We start from the raw sequence: 17357 nt of genomic DNA on the forward strand, positions 1-17357 counted from the left end.
GTCCATCCTGCCACGATTGCTCGATAGGAGACTATAATCGTCGAAATTTACCGTACGGCACTCTCTGCTACACGCGCGCGGCGATAAACAAAAGAAACTTTTGACCGTGCACGAGGACAACGGCAAAGGACGAAGACGTCGATCACGTTCACTTGCGTTCACGACTAACGCTTTCCGCCGCTACGCGCTCGCGTGTACAACGTATGTCTCTCCGTCGGCCGTCCGCCGCCGCCGCTTCCTCCTTCTTTCTCCTTCTCCTCTTTCCTCGCCTGTCACGGCAGTCCCGTCGACTTCTTCTTCACCTTCCTTCCCCCCCTCGCGCTCTCCTACGTGTTCGTCGTGCTCGTGGCGCGTACGTCGTCGTTACCGCCGTCTATATGCATGCACCTGCACCTGTACTCCACTCCTCCCGGCGTCCTGCCGCCTCGCCGTCTTCCTCCCTTCCCGCTTCCCACGGATCGGCGGAGCGTCGGGAATGAGCGAAGGCAGCCGGCACCCCGAAGACCGAAGAGAGCGGCCGTCGCCGCGCGAAGCGCACACGCGGCGAAGAGGAGGTGGCGAACAAGCGCGACGGAGTCGCACAAAACGGAGTAATGGAGGGGGAAAGGGACATACGATACAGAGAGAGAGAGAGAGAGAGACAAGTAGTAGAGTAGAGGGGTGTATTACGCGGCGCGAGAGGAAAGCGGAATTCGTGGCGTCCGCACGACGGTACGCGAGGAGATCGGCACGGAGCTCGAAGGACAAAAAACCACGTCGGAAACGAGACGATGGGAAACGCGATCGATAGCAACGCGCGCGATATTAAGTATTCGCGAAGCGGCGAGGCCTCGCTAGCCTCGGGAGAGAACACTGGTCAAGTGGTCACTGCTTCGTGAACCTCCTCCACCTTCTACTCCTCTCCTTCTCTTCCTTTCCGACGCGACGGCACTGTGTGACACACACTACGTATACAACGCGACGAGTCTCTCCCGTCGCCTCTCCGCTCCGCCTGCCGCGCTCCTTCGACAAACTGTAGACTTCGTGCTCCTCCTTTCTTCCTTCCTTTCTCTTCGCCTCTCCTATCACGAGAATCCGCCGTGTGGATTCTCTCTCTCTCTCTCTTTCTCTCTCGCTGGCTCTCTCCCGCGCTCGCGCACACTCCACGTATTCACAGCACGCACGAATGCACGATACGCACGACGATCACCACGATCCTCCCTCGAGCGCTCGAATCCTGCGACTGTCTGCGATTAGCAAACTGAAAATCGGAGCTCCCGGAGCTCTGCTAGATTCCCAGACCCGGTCCGATCGCCCACCGTTCCACGAGACGAGTGCGCGGTCGAAGTGGCACGACGTAAACCGAGTCGAGCCGACCGCGGTCGTGCCGCCGGCGCCGCCGCGCCGAAGAAATGCAACGCGAGCCGAGTCGAACTGATTATGAGTCGAACCGAGCGCGGCCGCGCAATTTATTCGAATTAACGACCACCTGTAATTTGTTAGTATAGATAGAATATTAATTATATTGAAAAAAATTTACTAAATTTTTATAAATATTTGTTTAAATAGTACTAACGAAACATTTATTTACAGTAAATGAATGTATTTATTCAATAAAAAAATTAATAACAGAAATGTTATAACTCTTTTTCCTTATAACTCTCGAAATAAAATAATAAAAAATTGAGGCAAATGAAAGTATAAATGCAGTTGTTCGAGCATGATTGAATAATACTGAAGTTTTGTGCAGTATTTAATTGTATGTAAATTACAGTACGAACGTTTATACAATTAAATACTGCACAAAACTTCAGTATTGTTCAATCACGGTCCAACAACTGCGTTTATACTCTCATTTGCCTTAATTTTTTATTATCAATTAAAAAATATTTAAATCAAATTAATGGCTCAAATAAATATGTTTACTACAGGGCTGGGTAAAATGCCTTTCGAATTCCATTTAAAATATTAACTGTAAAATACTTTTTAAAAATATATTTAAAATGCAAAATGCAAAATAAGTTTTTTGAATCCATTTTAAATGTAAAATGAATAAATAGGTATTTTAAATGGTTTTCGAATGCAAAATGGTTTTTCTTGCCGTAGCGGAAAAAAATTTTTACGAAAAAGTACAGAAAAACTATATAGATTGAGACAAGATCTTAGAAATCCATAGTTTAGTAAATCCATAGATTGAAACAAGATCTTAGAAATTCTTGAGCTTTTCGTAAATATTCGTAATGGGACGCAAAGTAGTTTACGTCCCAATATCTACAAAAAACTAAGAATTTCTAAGCTCTTGCTTTAATAATCTATGTAGTTTTTCGTAAAAACTTTCCGCCAGGATAGTATACATTTAAAAATATATTTTACATTTAAAATTCATTTTCAACGGAATTCGGAGCCCTAACTGTTGTATTATAAATAAAATATTTCTGATGGGAATATTTAAAATTTTTTAATATTGTGATTCGGAAATGGGACCGTTTACTTGAATAAATCAAATTAATACGAAAAGCGCCGGTTACGGTTAAAATTAGATGTTAAGAGTAATATACATTTTTAGAAAATATGGTATTTTAGTTTATAAAGCTGGAACACTCATTTTTTATTAAGATTCATCTCTTTATGAAAATTAATGAAAATTGAATTAAAAATTATTAAGTTTTTCGTCTATTAAGCGTTTTAGGAAATTCTTGTAAAAATAAAGGATTTATGGATTTTTAATCAAACAGTATTATTAATGACTTACACATACATGATTAGAAAAATCTCTTTTATTCTTCACAAAATATATCTTTACATATATTAGCTTCATAGAAATTTTTGCTAAGAAAATATTTTGATTTTAGTTTTTATTTCATTTCGAACTCATTATAAATATATTTTTAAGTCCGAGTCCATTGTATATTTTCTTAACAATTATAGCAAACTACTCGTTGTAATAGAGAAAATGTTTCGGAATACGGTAAAGTTGTTACAGAGAGAATAGATTAAAATACTTAAACTCTCTATTTAGATGTGTATATGTATTATAAGGCAGAATAGAAAATGTGGGTGCATTCAGAATGACAATCGCTCACTGAGCGCTCAGTGAGCTCTTTCATCTGATTGGCATATTCCGTTAGATCCTAAAATATAGACCGTTCTGAATGCAACCAATCTTTCCTAAATATCAACGGAAGTGATTAGGGTCATTTGTTATAATTTCAAATAGAAGAAATAATTTGCAATTGCGATGCAATATGTGGAAGAGAAAGAACCCATTAAAAACACAATTACAGTTCGTCGAAGTATTATTTTACATGATGTAAGATAAGGTAAAACGTTGCACATAATGGCGATAGCTATACTGGAAACAATATATTGAAAACAATCAATAAGAGGTCTATTTTTATTCCTGCACTAGACTGCATTAGAACTCTTTTTCTCACTTTCGCCTTAATATCAAATATATACTTTTCTCGCTTTAAGTTCCAAAAGTGTACACTACTTCAGCCAAAGGAAACAGACCTCAAATTTAGATCCAAATTCACTCTACTGCGCATCCACGGAAATGTTTCACTTTGAATTTTTACATGTTATTTTGTATGTATACTTTACCGAGTTTAATTTGGTCTTTCCTCATTATATAGAATCTTCTTATTGTCCAGCAATATCGTTATAATTTTTCAGCTCAATTCACATATCTATCCAAGTGTAACATACATGATCTACACATAACGATATTAGTTATATTCTTACAAAATATACTTTACAGTAAATTCTGTCATGTACACATATATATACACTTTCTCCGATATGATACAACTATTAATAAAATCTCGCGGTTTTAATTCCTCATCATTTACATTGTTCAGTTTGGCAAGTATTCGCTAATCATTTCATCTCTCACTGACAATTAATTAAATTTACACTGGGAAACTCTAAGCACTACGAAATTCCATATATTTACAGCATAGACTTATATAATCGATTATGCATTCATACATGGCAGCTGAAGACAACATATGAAAGACAGAGACGTGAGTGATCTGTTACTTTCTCCGTCATTCACTTATTACACAATTGAACAAGTATCCGAATGACTACTGCTCTCTCTTTTTACTAATGCTATCTTCACGTCTCCAATGGAAGGCCTATTATGTAAGTCTATGATTTACAGTAAAGTCTAATGCATAATTGAAAAGCACAGGTAATAGGAATAAGAAACAAATTTCAACCTATCAGAAACTGTATTCTGGAACATACGTTTTTGATAGATTAAAATTTATTATATTTTGTTCTTATTGTCTGTGCTTTCAATTGTGACTCAGGTTTTATACCTCAAAGGATCTGAGAATCTAAAAGTATTATACATCATTTATACAGGGTGTCATTAACCAATTAAATCACTCATCGTGAGCAGATAGAGTGAACCGAACTGAGTCGAAAAGTCCTGTACCATTTCGTAATTTTTACAATAATTAACAAGATATTAATTACTAAAAATGGCCAAATATTGGTCTTCAATAATTTTTTTCTCAAATACTATCAACTTTACAGAAAAACTATAAGAGATAAAAATTGTTTATTTTCTTTTCATAAAGTTCTGAGAATTTTTTCAGAATTTTTTAATACCATATTTTCTCATATTGGTAAAAATAAGAAAATGCAATACTAAAGTTGATAAAAAATTCTTAGAATTCTATGAGAAGAAAATAAACAATTTTTGTCTCTTAAAGTTGTTTTGTAAAATTAATATTTGAGAAAAAAATTATTGAAGACCAATATTCGGTCATTTTTTGTAATTAATATCTTGTTAATTATTGCGAAAATTGCGAAATGATAGAGGACTTTTCGACTCAGTTCGGTTCACTCTATCTGCTCACGATGGGTGATTTAATCGGTTAATGACACCCTGTATATGATGACATCACATACGTTCCAAGCTCGATGTGTGTTCGACAATACATTATCAAAAATATGTTACTTTGTAGAAAAATATCAATCGAAAAATATAATATATCTTTGTGCATGGCAGATTTGATTACATATCTACGCGAAGGAATTTATGATAGCGCCGAAAATGACCGCGACAACGTCGTATTTATCTCTACATTTATATAATACATACATTCTGTACAGTACATGTACATTCTGTATAAAGGCATCCTGTGCAATTATATATAAATTTAATACTTAATAATCGGTTTCGTCGATACTCTATACTTTATACCTATTATAAAAATTGCTGATTAACAGATAAAATGTCGTCTATTAAATTGCTGAAATCGTTGAATAATCGTAGATTAAAAGGAAAAAAAGCTAAGTTAGATGTCCCTTGCGTACATTTCCGCGTGTGCAAGGGATGCAAGAATTCATGACCCGAATTCTATCGTGTCTTGCTCGATCGGCTTGAATTCATAGTTTCCTCGGCCATCCATGTGCAAGTAGTACTAGAAGCAGTAAATAGAAAGTTAAGCAATGAATAACATAAAAGTCACATGATAAATATAAATACATCTACAATATAATCAATACATCTGTTGATCAACGCAAAAGAAATAAATTGACAGCGATACCTCATGATGCTTCCAAAGGGAGCGACGATGTGAGACCGTGAATAGCGTGATGTTCTCTTTTCTGCAGTATCTGTACATGGAATCTTCGACATCAACGCTGACAGCACTCGTACATTCGTCCAGAATTGCGAATTGCGGTTTATGATAAAATAGCCGAGCCATCTTTACAAATAACAAAAGCGATTGAAAAATACTTTATCAGTATTATAATATAATAATAATATAAGATCTGTTCTTTATAACTGAATTAGTGTACACTTGTACTTAGAAGTAAATATATATTTAATGCATAGTGAAAATGGAAAAAAAAAGGTTTTAGTGCAGTCCAATGGAGCGGTAAAAAACAAACATCGATAAGATAATTGGTACAAGGTACAAATAAGATATTAAGATATTTCGTATGATAAATGTCAGTCTTGAGGCGTAAGAAAAGGAAAGAAAAAAGAACTCACTGCTATACGTTGCTTTTCGCCACCCGATAAGACGTCCATCCAATCAGCCACTGCATCCCAACTCTCTTTTTCATTGTTGACGAGACTCTCCCTGTCCAATAGATGAGTCAATTGTACCAGTTCTAGGAACTGCTTCAAGTCCTCATCATTAATGTTACCACGTCTCTTCATCTCTTCCTTCGTGTGAGGATATATGATCTGGTCTCTCAATGTACCCAGCGTCATATAAGGACGTTGCGGAATGTAGAAGAGCTTACCACGCGGTGGTTTTGTAATGGTTCCAGACCAGACCGGCCACAGCTAAACATTACGATTCGAATTGATTAAAATCAATAAGAAATATAAACCTATTACTATGCCAAAGAGCTATTTAATAACAACTTTTAATTTATCATTCTCCATATCAGAACTAAATAACAAGGAAAGATATAAGAAGAATCAAGTAAATTACGATAATTGGTTTATGATAAAATTAGTTCACAAAAACATTATGAAACAACAGTAATAAAGTAGAACGGTAAGATAACAGAGAGATGTACTTCGCCGAGAATCCTAAACATGGAGCTCTTGCCGCAACCATTTGGACCGCAAATCAGCACATTCATTCCTGATTTCACTTCAAAGGACAGCTCCTTGATGAGCACGTCTCCGTTCGGCGTCACCAGGGGAACATTATCGAACCGTATGATGTTGTCGCGTGGCACAATTCTGCCTTTACCAGGATAACCGATCATTTTGTCTTTGTAATCTGAGATCATCGTTCGCTCGTATTTCCCCGCGTTTAAATCGTCGAGAACTATTTTGATCTCGGTGACCCGCGCTGTGAATCCCGCCAGACGCGTCAATTCCCTGCCGGCCACCACTAATCGGCCGATCGCCTCTGCCAGTTTCACCAGCATCCGACCGTATGTGTAGTACGATCTGAATCTGTGATCGGGTGTACCGGAGAGTACAGAGTGGTTCTCCTGGAAGAAAGGTATGCTCACTGCGTAGAAGCCGACTATGGTGGCGAAATCTAACAGAAAATATGGCGATTAGTATTAGAAAGTAAAAGCAGCAATTAAATGAAGTGAAACACGTGTCGTTCAGTTTTTGTCACAATATAAATCGCGTCTTACATTTTCCAACATAATTATCTACAACGCCCATCAAGGCCTTAAATTCCAAGAATTTACGAAGATGAGTTACCTATAACGAAAAAAAAAAACATTACAAACATAAGTGATATTATTCATAATTATATAGAAATAATATTCGGAAACAAAGTTCACTCACAAGTTTGTGGAAACTAGTTAAGAGCGTCAATTTTTCCCTGTTGTTCCCTCCATAAAACGCTATCTCTTCCGAGTTAACAATTAATCTTGAATTTATATGACGATATTCTCCCTCTAATCGCTGCTCTTTGACCGTCATTGTCGCGATAGGCTTACGAAGGTGAGTCAGAAAGGTACCAGCTATCACTAAATACGAGAGTATCAAAAGTGGCGTCTGGAAAAACATAACATTACTTTGTAGTGATAAAATACTAACCACTAATGTCAATTTCTACCAATGTAGATTAACTTTAATTTCTACTCCTAAGAATTAGAAAAAAAAAATGAAGAATAATTTATATTGAAATTAAAGCTAATCTACATTGGTAGAAATAGACATAAATGAGGTAAATATTTATGTCACACGTACCTGTCCGCCAAGAGTAGTTGTCAATCTATATACATAAAGACCAATGTCCAATAGAGGTTTCGCAATATTGCTGTAAAGATCTGTACAGCTTTCGCAGAATTTATCGATGTCTGTAGTTAACAGCTGATCCGGATTCGCGATTCGACTATCCAGATTACTCATTTTATAATAGGTAAAGCCTCTACGAAAACAAGAATTAATTTTTAAATACTATGATTTCTTAATAAAATTTTCATTTATCTTTTCGATATATAAGTAAAATTGATTATAATAAATTATTTAAGCGGAAACTCACAACACTGTCAACAATAGGTCAAATATTTTGCAAAGTTATGCTAGGATACAAATACACACGCATCGATAATGAAAACATTAATTGTAAGACCATTGTTTCGTAAATAAAACCGAACAAAGTTCAATTAACAAAGAAATATGTATTAGTTACTTACTTAAGATAATGATCCACTAAATTACGCGTGATATTCGTACGCAACCTTAACTTCAATTCGCTTATAGCATACTTCAGTATGTTGTTCACGACCGCTATCTAAATTAATACAATAAATTAATACACGGAACATTAATAAATTAAATGCGTTTAGTAAAGTAGCTTTGCAGCATTTGTAAAATTCTTTAATACAACTGGTCTTACCATTAATTCCTCACTAGATTTGAATATACAGGATGTCCTAAAAAGATTGAGACACCTGAATCTCGGAAAATATAAGTTTTACAGAAAAGTATTTCAGACAAAAGTTGTAGGGTTCAAAAAGATTTATTGATCTTATCAGTTTGACCTTGGGTGGCGTCACCAAGGTCAGATTGATTTTTTAAAAATGGAACACTACTTTTAATTCTAGAATCTAATAGCTGGTGTCGAAAGCTTTCCAAAACGCTATTAGAAAATATTTTTTCATTAAGTATTTTTTGAGTTATGATGCTTGAAAGTTATACAGTACCGCTGGCATTAGCATTATGCAAAGTGAGTTTAGCCAACCGACGGCTAAAACCTCTTGAATGTTGTTCAGGATTATGTCCCCAGGATTACATCATTTGTCAAGATCAAAGCCATTGGATCAAAGTCATTGGAGGTTGTACCTCTTATTTTCATTTTTACGTAAAAATGTTTAACACAAAAATAAAAATAAGAGGAATAATTTCCAATGGCCTTGATCTTGACAAGTGATATCCAGGATATGATCCTAAACAATATTTAAGAGGTTTTAGCCATCGCGTCGGTTGGATACCTTGCATAATGCTAATGCCGGCTGTACTGTAACTTTCGAGTCTTATAACTTGAAAAGTACTTAATAAAAAATAACTTTATTATAGTGTTTTGGAAAGCTCTTAACCTCGACTATTATATTCTGTAATCAAAAGTAGGATGTTCCATTTAAAAGAATCAACATGACCTTGATCTGACCTTGGCGACGCCACCCAAGGTCAAATTGATAAGATCAGTAAATAGATCTTTTTGAACCCTACAACTTTTGTCTGAAACACTTTTCTGTAAAATTAAAATTAAGTAAAAAGACTCAATAAATTAAATAATATAACAAAGAAGGGCTACGAGCCTAAAACAAATCATTTAATATAAATTTTGACTTACATAAGAAAATAAATAATATAAAACATATGTTTCGACCAATATCAGGTCAATCTAGTGTGCCCGATGAATACAAAAATTTGTAATTGAGCTCTAAATTGTATTTATTCAAAATTTTCAGTTTTCAAAAAATGATTATTTGCAAAAAAAACTATGAATATTTAACTAGTATTCATATTCATTCAAACAAAATATAAACAGATAAAGGAAGCTCCAATAAGCAATCGTTACCCTTTAACTATAACCGTTTGATAACTTTAAGTAAAAAAATGAATTTTATTTATTTTTGTCATTGTAATATTCAGATATACATGTATATGTATATTTATAATATTTTATGAAGGAAACTTAGAAATTTTGAAAAATATTTTAGAAAGCAATACATTTTTTATTTATAAATATCTATTTGATAGAGCGCCGTACATATTCTGATATAATTTCATATATATCACAGAATGTTATAAACATTTTATAAGACATCTTGTCGTCGTTATGGTCTGTGGACATTAAATTCTGAGATATATTATTTATTTCCAATAAAAATATCTTTGTTTAATCTATAGGTTAAACAAGGATGCCCATCGTATAGGTCGCGGTCTATGCACACGGTGTAATCGTTTTGTCTTTATAGATTTCTGTTTTCACTTGCAGACTTTGCAAGCTATGTGCAGATAATACAGAGTAAAAGTGAATACGAAATGAAAATATTCGTAATTATATTTAAAAAATATTCATTCAAATGGAAAAAGTATTTATTTGTTTCTCGACGAATAAAAAAGAAGTATATTCGAATGAGTATTTTTATTCATTTTTTATTCATTTATTCACATATTAGATGTATTCACCGGACACACTAGGTCATTCTCAATGTTGACAAAAAATAAGTATTGTAATATAAAAATTAGAAATTATAATATTCGTTAACATAATTAATAAATCCTATCTTAAGCTGTTCAACAAAAATGCAATCTAGGCCATGTCCAATTAGATACATAAGATTCAAAGCGCCGAATATATGTCATCTTGCAAGTAAAATATTTTCCTATAATTGAGATCTTAGTTAATGAGAAAAAAATAAATATAGTCAAATATAAAGTAGAGTCATATTATAAAAGCAGTGAAAAGCTATCTGGAACAACCATTCCAAGTCAAATTATTAAAAAGCATGAACTATGTGTTAACCTTATGCGTATGACCAGATAATAATGTATTTTCTGTAAAACTTATATTTTCCGAGATATTCAGGTGTTTGATTTACGTCACTGATCTTTTTGGGACACCCTGTATAAACCAATCATATATTAAAGAACTTTGCAAAGCTGCTTTTTTTGCAGAACATAGTCATTATTAATCATTTGAAAAAATGCTACCTCTCTGGCGCAGTGAAAAGATTTCCATTACTATGCCATGTATCAGAGCTGTCCAAAATTTTTTTATTTGAAATTGAAATGTGTCAGTATTCACATCTATTATTCGTTCCTATTCCTTACTTCATTGCTCATTGCAAGCATCGCTTAATTTGTCGTAGCGTGCGACGATCGGTCTCAAGGACGACACTAGTTTGAAATCATTAAAAATTTTTAACTCGTGTCTTCCACTATGTTTAAAAGTATTCTGCTCTTCATATTTTTATAGTTAAATATATTATGAATAATAGTATAATATCTTATAATATTAGTAACAGAATACTTTTAAACATAGTGAAAGACACAGATTAAAAACTTTTAACGATTTCGGACTAGTGTCGTCCATAGGCCTGTTCTTTTTAGCTGAACTTTTGCATCAGCTCATCTTTCCTCTTCTTTTCTCCTGGAGAGAAAAGATCGAGCATCGCGCGCTATGACAAAACAGCAATGAAGTGAGGAATAGGAACAGTAATGGACGTGAATACAGACACATTTCAATTTCAAGCCAAAAACACCGACCTTGAACAGCTCTGTCATATAATGCTCGTATTCATAGTCAGGCTTTATATTTAAGGCTTCCTTCAATTTATCTTTAGATGCTCTACGAATTATTTCATTGGCTACTGAGCATCTAAAGATAAATTTAAGGAAGTCTTAAATATAACTATGAATACGGGCAATAATTTTCAAGTAGACTGTATCAATAAAACTCAACTTACCATTGGTACCATACTGAATAAATGGAACAAATGTTGCTTGAATAATGGACGATCCATGTTGACGATTGACCTGATAACAAGATTTTGCATCAGATAGATAAAACTTTTTACTATCAATAATTAGAAACACTGCACATACGTTTCTAACAAAGTAGCCTTGGTGATAAGCGACAAGTCACACAGGGTCCTGCCAATCAGGGCGGTCGCCACCAGGAGTAGAAAACCAAATTCTGGTGATAATACACCAGGGATACCGATTTTAAGTAGTTGATAGAGCCTACGGAAGAAGACGGCATTGACCTGTGCCTTGGGGCCCTTTGGTTTTTCCTGCGGAAGTGCATAATCAGTGTGAGCTTGACCTATCTTTGCATCAACATATTAGCTCTGTTCTTTTTCAAAAGAAAATTCTGAAGTGATATACACTAGTGCAATAAGTTGGATATTCAAACAGAATACAAGTTATGACATCAAAGTAACATTAAAGTAGTTTTAAGTGATTACCAAAAGTCACTTTTCAATCAATTATGGATAATTTTAATGCCATTTTGACGTTATCATTACTTATTCTGTTTGGGTATAGTTTGTTTCATTTCAATTTATTGCATTCCCTAGTAGCACAATTGGTAATGGCCGCAGCACAGACTCTTGCATAACGCATAATGCATAATGAATTAGGGAATTAAGGGAATTAACCAATCGAAATCCTTTTCCATGGAATGGGAGCAAAGGAAAGATTCTGATTAGTTGATTCGCTTATGCACTATGCATTATTATGTTGTACATTGTTATGTAAAAGTCTGTGCTGCGGTCTTAAATCTTCGGATGAACTACGTCCTCATAAAAAAAAACAGACCACCCAAAGTTTAAATGATGCGCCTTACTAAATGAATGAAAATTTAAATTCAATAATGTGAAATAAATAAAGTACAATAATTCAAATTTTATTTAATCAATTTTTATTTTATTTTTTAAATGCACCCCTCTCCCCTCTGCCAGGGGCGTAGGACTTCTATAATTGTACTGTTGCATATGGTTGCATATGGGTTTCGACTTTCCACGCGAAGCGTGGAAAATTGTTCACCCCTTGACGGTAGGGGAGGTGGGGGGGAAGTTGCTTCGCATGGAAAGTCGAAACCTATGTGCAACAATAAAATTGTAGAAGCAGTACGCCCCTTGGCAGAGGGGGGGAAAAACAAGGTGGATCTCGCTTTACTTGTTTCATTGTTGAGTTTAAATTTTCATTTATTTAGTAAAGTGCGTCATTTAAGCTTTGGATGGCCTGTTTATCAGTTTGTTAAGTATATCAACTAAAGTATTGAGTATATGTTCATTACGTATAGAACCTTTTTTGTAGAAAACATGATGATAAACATTTTTTGTTTAAAACTTGTTTTTGTAACACGAACAATTTCAATGATAATCGCTAAAAACTTCTCTTTTAGCATGTTTTTTCAATATAGCAGCCAAAATCTGAATGAGCACCATTTTGTATCGTCACATTCGCAATCAGGAGACAAAATTATGTAAATTATTGTTTATTCGTCGCCCCGAGTATGACGTTGTTCTCCTATATATATACTGATTATTGCGAAGAATATTACCAAGGCCTCGGTAGTCTAATGGCTCAGGACGCTCGTACGGAATACAAGAGATCCGGGTTCGACTCCCGACCAAGGTAATATTTTTCGCAATAAGTTTAATTACAGTTTTTCAGCATATTAATATCTTTGAAATATGATGCCTGATTGAGCATCGAAATTATTAGAATTTAATTTAATTCGCGAAATTTACTATAGTGGTTTAATTGTGTTTAGTTCGGAAATATTTCGGTGCACAGTTCGTTAGACTACAATTGTGGTATATATGTCAAGTACATATATATCATATTATTGATTCAAGATTGAATTATTTAAAAAAGCATTTTAAGATCTAGCTTCGACCGTGTAGGGCTCTTATTTATCGGTTGTCTCTCACATACGCGGTCTGAAAAATGATATTAAAATTATGTAAGAAATGAATAATTTTTTATTATGAGGACATAGCTCATCCGAAGATTTATTGCAAAATTTATTGGTGCAATATTGGTCTAATACTCCCATGCTTTCCATTCAGTAGTACAAATTTGCTCAAGTATCGTTCTATCTTTATTTTCACGAACTGCTCAAATCAGCTGTTTCAGTGACAAAAAGGATCACGTGATCAAAATTGACGAATATCATTGGCTGTGTTTCAAAATTCACTGCCAGCGCTGAAAATCTATAGTTTACGTTACGTATACTATACATTTTCAGCACTGGCAGTGAATAATGAAACACAGTTGAGTTTAGCCTCCTCACTTCGGATTTTGATAAAATTGGTCTCTCTCGCGTTTTTGCACAAAATAAACGAATCTAGCAAAAAAGTGTCGCTCTGCCTCGTGAACCGAGATATTAATTGTTAAAATTGATAGATATTCAGGTTAGGAAATCTGTCACATCGACGGCATAGAGCAAATTTTCTTCTTTAAAAACACAAATTGTTTCTATATAATTTTTGTTTCTACAGTAGAGAATTTGTTCTTAAAGCGAAGAATTTGTGTAACTGAAGCGGAAAATACTTTTTCTCATATCCTTCTATGCCATCGTTGGGTCAGATTTTCTGGTCTGAATAGTTGTCAACTTTAACGATTAATACCTCAATCTATGGGGTAGAAGCGGTAGAGCGACACATTTTTTGCCAGATTCGTTCATTTCATGCAAAAACGCGTCGAATGAGTCTAATTTTATCAACATCGGAGATGAGGAATAATAGAGTCCCCTAATATGAGATAGTGGCGTTTCTGCTAAACTAATAAACGCTATCTATTCCACTACGAATTTATTGCTCTTGGATTGAAAACTATTTAGCGGAAAGTTCATTATTAGATCATGCCTATAGTCGTTGTAAAAAGATTTTAGAATTTAAACGTCTTCAAGTTTCATTGAGATGAGCCTTTAAACTTTGTTTAATATTTAATAAATAAACATTTAGCAATAAATTCTTCATGTAATGATAGAGTAAGTATTAATAGAAAAATATATTGAATTGTTTAATTACAGAAATTAAATTTGATGATCGTAAAACCATAAGGCGTGGAAATCGTAATATGAGATATCCAGAGTATTTCTAATATGAAATAACCTATGCTCCTACGTCATAGTGAAAATCGTTGCTAAAGTATAAATGTTATTGTACAATAATAAAAAAGACAACCGGAATCAACATCGAGTGCTTGTTTCTGCGATGTTTGGTTCCAACTACCTGAAGACGAGTCCTAGATATAATGCATCGCATGCTCATTTTGCACGCACATTAGCTGTGTTTGTTTGTATTTACAGAAACATTGAATAAAGTTTTTTAATTGCAATACTGATATACTTTTCGTTTTATTATTGATTTTTCGGGGTACCTCATATTAAGAGCACAATTTTTTGACTTTGCGATTTGCTCGCTTTTTGCATTTCTTTAATTTAAAAAAAAAATAGAATTTGAATTAAATTTTACATAGCATTATCTTAAAGCTTATTAAATTCCCTTCAAAATGACCTATTATGTTTTTAAATTCTGCCCATAGATTTCTAGCATTTACCCCAAATCAACTTGGTATCTCATAATAGGCAGGGCTGGGTAAAATGCCTTTCGAATTCCATTTAAAATACTAATTGTAAAATACTTTTAAAAAATGTATTTAAAATGCAAAATGCAAAATAGGTTTTTCGAATCCATTTTTAATGTAAAATGGATAAATAGGTATTTTAAATGGTTTTCGAATGCAAAAATGGTTTTTCTTGCCATAGCGGAAAAAAATTTTTACGAAAAAGTACAGAACAACTATATAGATTGAGATAAGATCTTAGAAATTCTTAATTTTTCGTAGATATTCGTAGTGAGACATAAAGTGAGATTTGTTTGTCTCAAAAATCCCTAGTTTTTCGTAAATATTCGTATGTAAGACGTAAAATGGCGTTGATAAAGACGTAAAATGGCGTTGTTTGTGGGCAGAGGATTTTTTGGTTTTTCAAACAAATAACACTACTTTACGTCCCACTACAAATATCTACGAAAAACTAAGAATTTCTAAGATCTTATTTCAATCTATATAGTTTTTCGTAAAAACTTTCCGCCAAGATGGTATAAATTGTATAAAAGTATTTTACGTTTGAAATCCATTTTCAACGTAATTCGAAGCCCTGACTACAATATTATAAATAAAGTATTTCTCACGGGAATATTTTAAATTTTTTAATATTATAATTTGGAAACGGGACCGTTTACTTGAATAAATCAAATTAATATGAAAAGCGCCGGTTACGGTCAAAATTAGATGTTAAGAGTAATATACATTTTTAGAAATATATATAGTATTTTACATAATTCAGGAACATTCATTTTTTATTAAGAGATATTTAATCAATATTTATGGACTATTTGGAATTAATTTTCTCTTTACAGTTTAATTTGCAGTTTATTTGAATATCCATAAAAATCTTTGGTCAATCATGGGACTTAGTTCTTTTTATACATGATTCTAGGGAAAATTTGTGAAAACATAGAAAAACCATTTACCTATTTTATGAATGGTTAAATGATAGACAAGATTCCATTTCAAATGTAAAATGAAAATGGTTTTCCAAAAATCATTTAAAATAGAAAGTGTAAAATGCTATTTCCATTTTAAATACATATTTAAAATGGAATTATTTTAAATATTACCCAGCCCTGATAATAGGGGTCTTTCTTCTATATATTTTTAAAGCACAGAATTTGTATTTTTAAAGCAGAAAATTTGTGTTTTTAAAACAGAGAATTTGTTTTTGAAGCCGAGAATTTGTGTAATTATGAAACAAAAAATCTTATTTTAGTCTCACATGGTTTCATATCCCTCTATGCTATGCCATTGATGTGACAGATTTTCTAACCTGAATATCCGTCAACTTTAATGCTAATTTTATGAGTCTGTAGTCGGTGAAGTAGATTAATCGGTGAAGTTGACCAATGAGCATTAGTCAAATATTCAATTTTACCGATAAGATTATCGACTACCGACTCATTGTAGAATCAGTATAATAATCTCGGTTGGCGAAGCAGAGTGAGATAATTATTATACTACGATTTTTTTTGTCAGATTCGTTCATTTCGTGCAAAAACGCGTTGAATGAGACTTTATCAAAATCAGAGGTGAGGACGCTAAACTCAACAATTGTCCTTTGTTACTCACTGGAATACCAAGAAAGATATTTGTGTCGACTGGTGTCACTAAATTGGAAGCACCGAATGTTGAACCAATAATTAAACCAATCTCGCCAATGAATTGTGCTATTCGGAGCTGGTTCAGAATTCTTCAACAAAGACCCATCGTTTTACATTCTTACCTCCTTGATAACATACTGAATGTCATTGTTAATAGGCCATTGGTTCCTGCAAGCACTCAACGTTACTCAGAGATACACTCATCGATTGGCACTCATTGATAGCGAGATGAAGATTGACGCGTAATACTCACTTGGTTTTTTCCGTCCGCCTTCTGCTACGGTTCCTTAGTATCCAGATGAGCGTGCTGACCGCGACCGCGCCGGCCAGGGTGCGTCTAGTGACGAATTTGCTGAGGGCCGGTGCCATCTCGGTGTCGAGCTCGCGTATGTATATTACCAGCTGCACCGTCCTGACGCACCGCGACGGTTCAACTATCGCGCGTGGCCTTTCGAGCATAAAGTCAGGTTAGCCAGGACGAACGCCGAGCGGATGAGTCAAACGCCGTGCCGAGATGGTGGTGGCAGCGACGATTGAGTGGGAGATTTGATGATGAAGAGAAGGAGAAAGAGAGAGACACGGATACCAATAGCTACGTTTACACCGTGCGCTTAGTCCGCGACCTATACGATAGGTGTCTTTGTTTAACCTACAGGATAAACAAGGACATCTATCGTATA

The 17357-nt window shown here is 34.4% G+C and overlaps 1 protein-coding gene across 2 annotated transcripts in view; it reads right to left on the reverse strand.

Annotated features, from left to right (window-relative positions):
• Positions 1-4789: 4789 nt before the first annotated feature.
• Positions 4790-17357, reverse strand: part of Pmp70 (ATP binding cassette subfamily D member Pmp70) — a 23579-nt gene continuing 11011 nt past the window's right edge. The window contains exons 2-13 of one of the 2 annotated variants that reach the window (XM_018453999.1): positions 16931-17125; positions 16800-16845; positions 11549-11736; positions 11410-11479; positions 8128-8225; positions 7679-7859; positions 7271-7483; positions 7114-7183; positions 6535-7010; positions 5996-6295; positions 5544-5705; positions 4790-5417 (exon numbers count right to left, since the gene is read on the reverse strand). In XM_018453999.1, coding sequence (XP_018309501.1) covers positions 5340-5417; positions 5544-5705; positions 5996-6295; positions 6535-7010; positions 7114-7183; positions 7271-7483; positions 7679-7859; positions 8128-8225; positions 11410-11479; positions 11549-11736; positions 16800-16845; positions 16931-17046 — 1998 coding nt within the window. In that variant the 5' untranslated portion in view covers positions 17047-17125 and the 3' untranslated portion in view covers positions 4790-5339. Of the gene's footprint in view, positions 5418-5543; positions 5706-5995; positions 6296-6534; positions 7011-7113; positions 7184-7270; positions 7484-7678; positions 7860-8127; positions 8226-11409; positions 11480-11548; positions 11737-16799; positions 16846-16930; positions 17240-17357 lie in introns of those variants that run through there. The other variant, XM_018453998.1, reaches the window with a different exon arrangement.

The sequence above is a fragment of the Mycetomoellerius zeteki genome, unplaced genomic scaffold (genome assembly GCF_001594055.1).
Source record: "Mycetomoellerius zeteki isolate Tzet28-1 unplaced genomic scaffold, Tzet1.0 scaffold42, whole genome shotgun sequence".
In the NCBI taxonomy this organism is placed as follows: Eukaryota; Metazoa; Arthropoda; class Insecta; order Hymenoptera; family Formicidae; genus Mycetomoellerius; species Mycetomoellerius zeteki.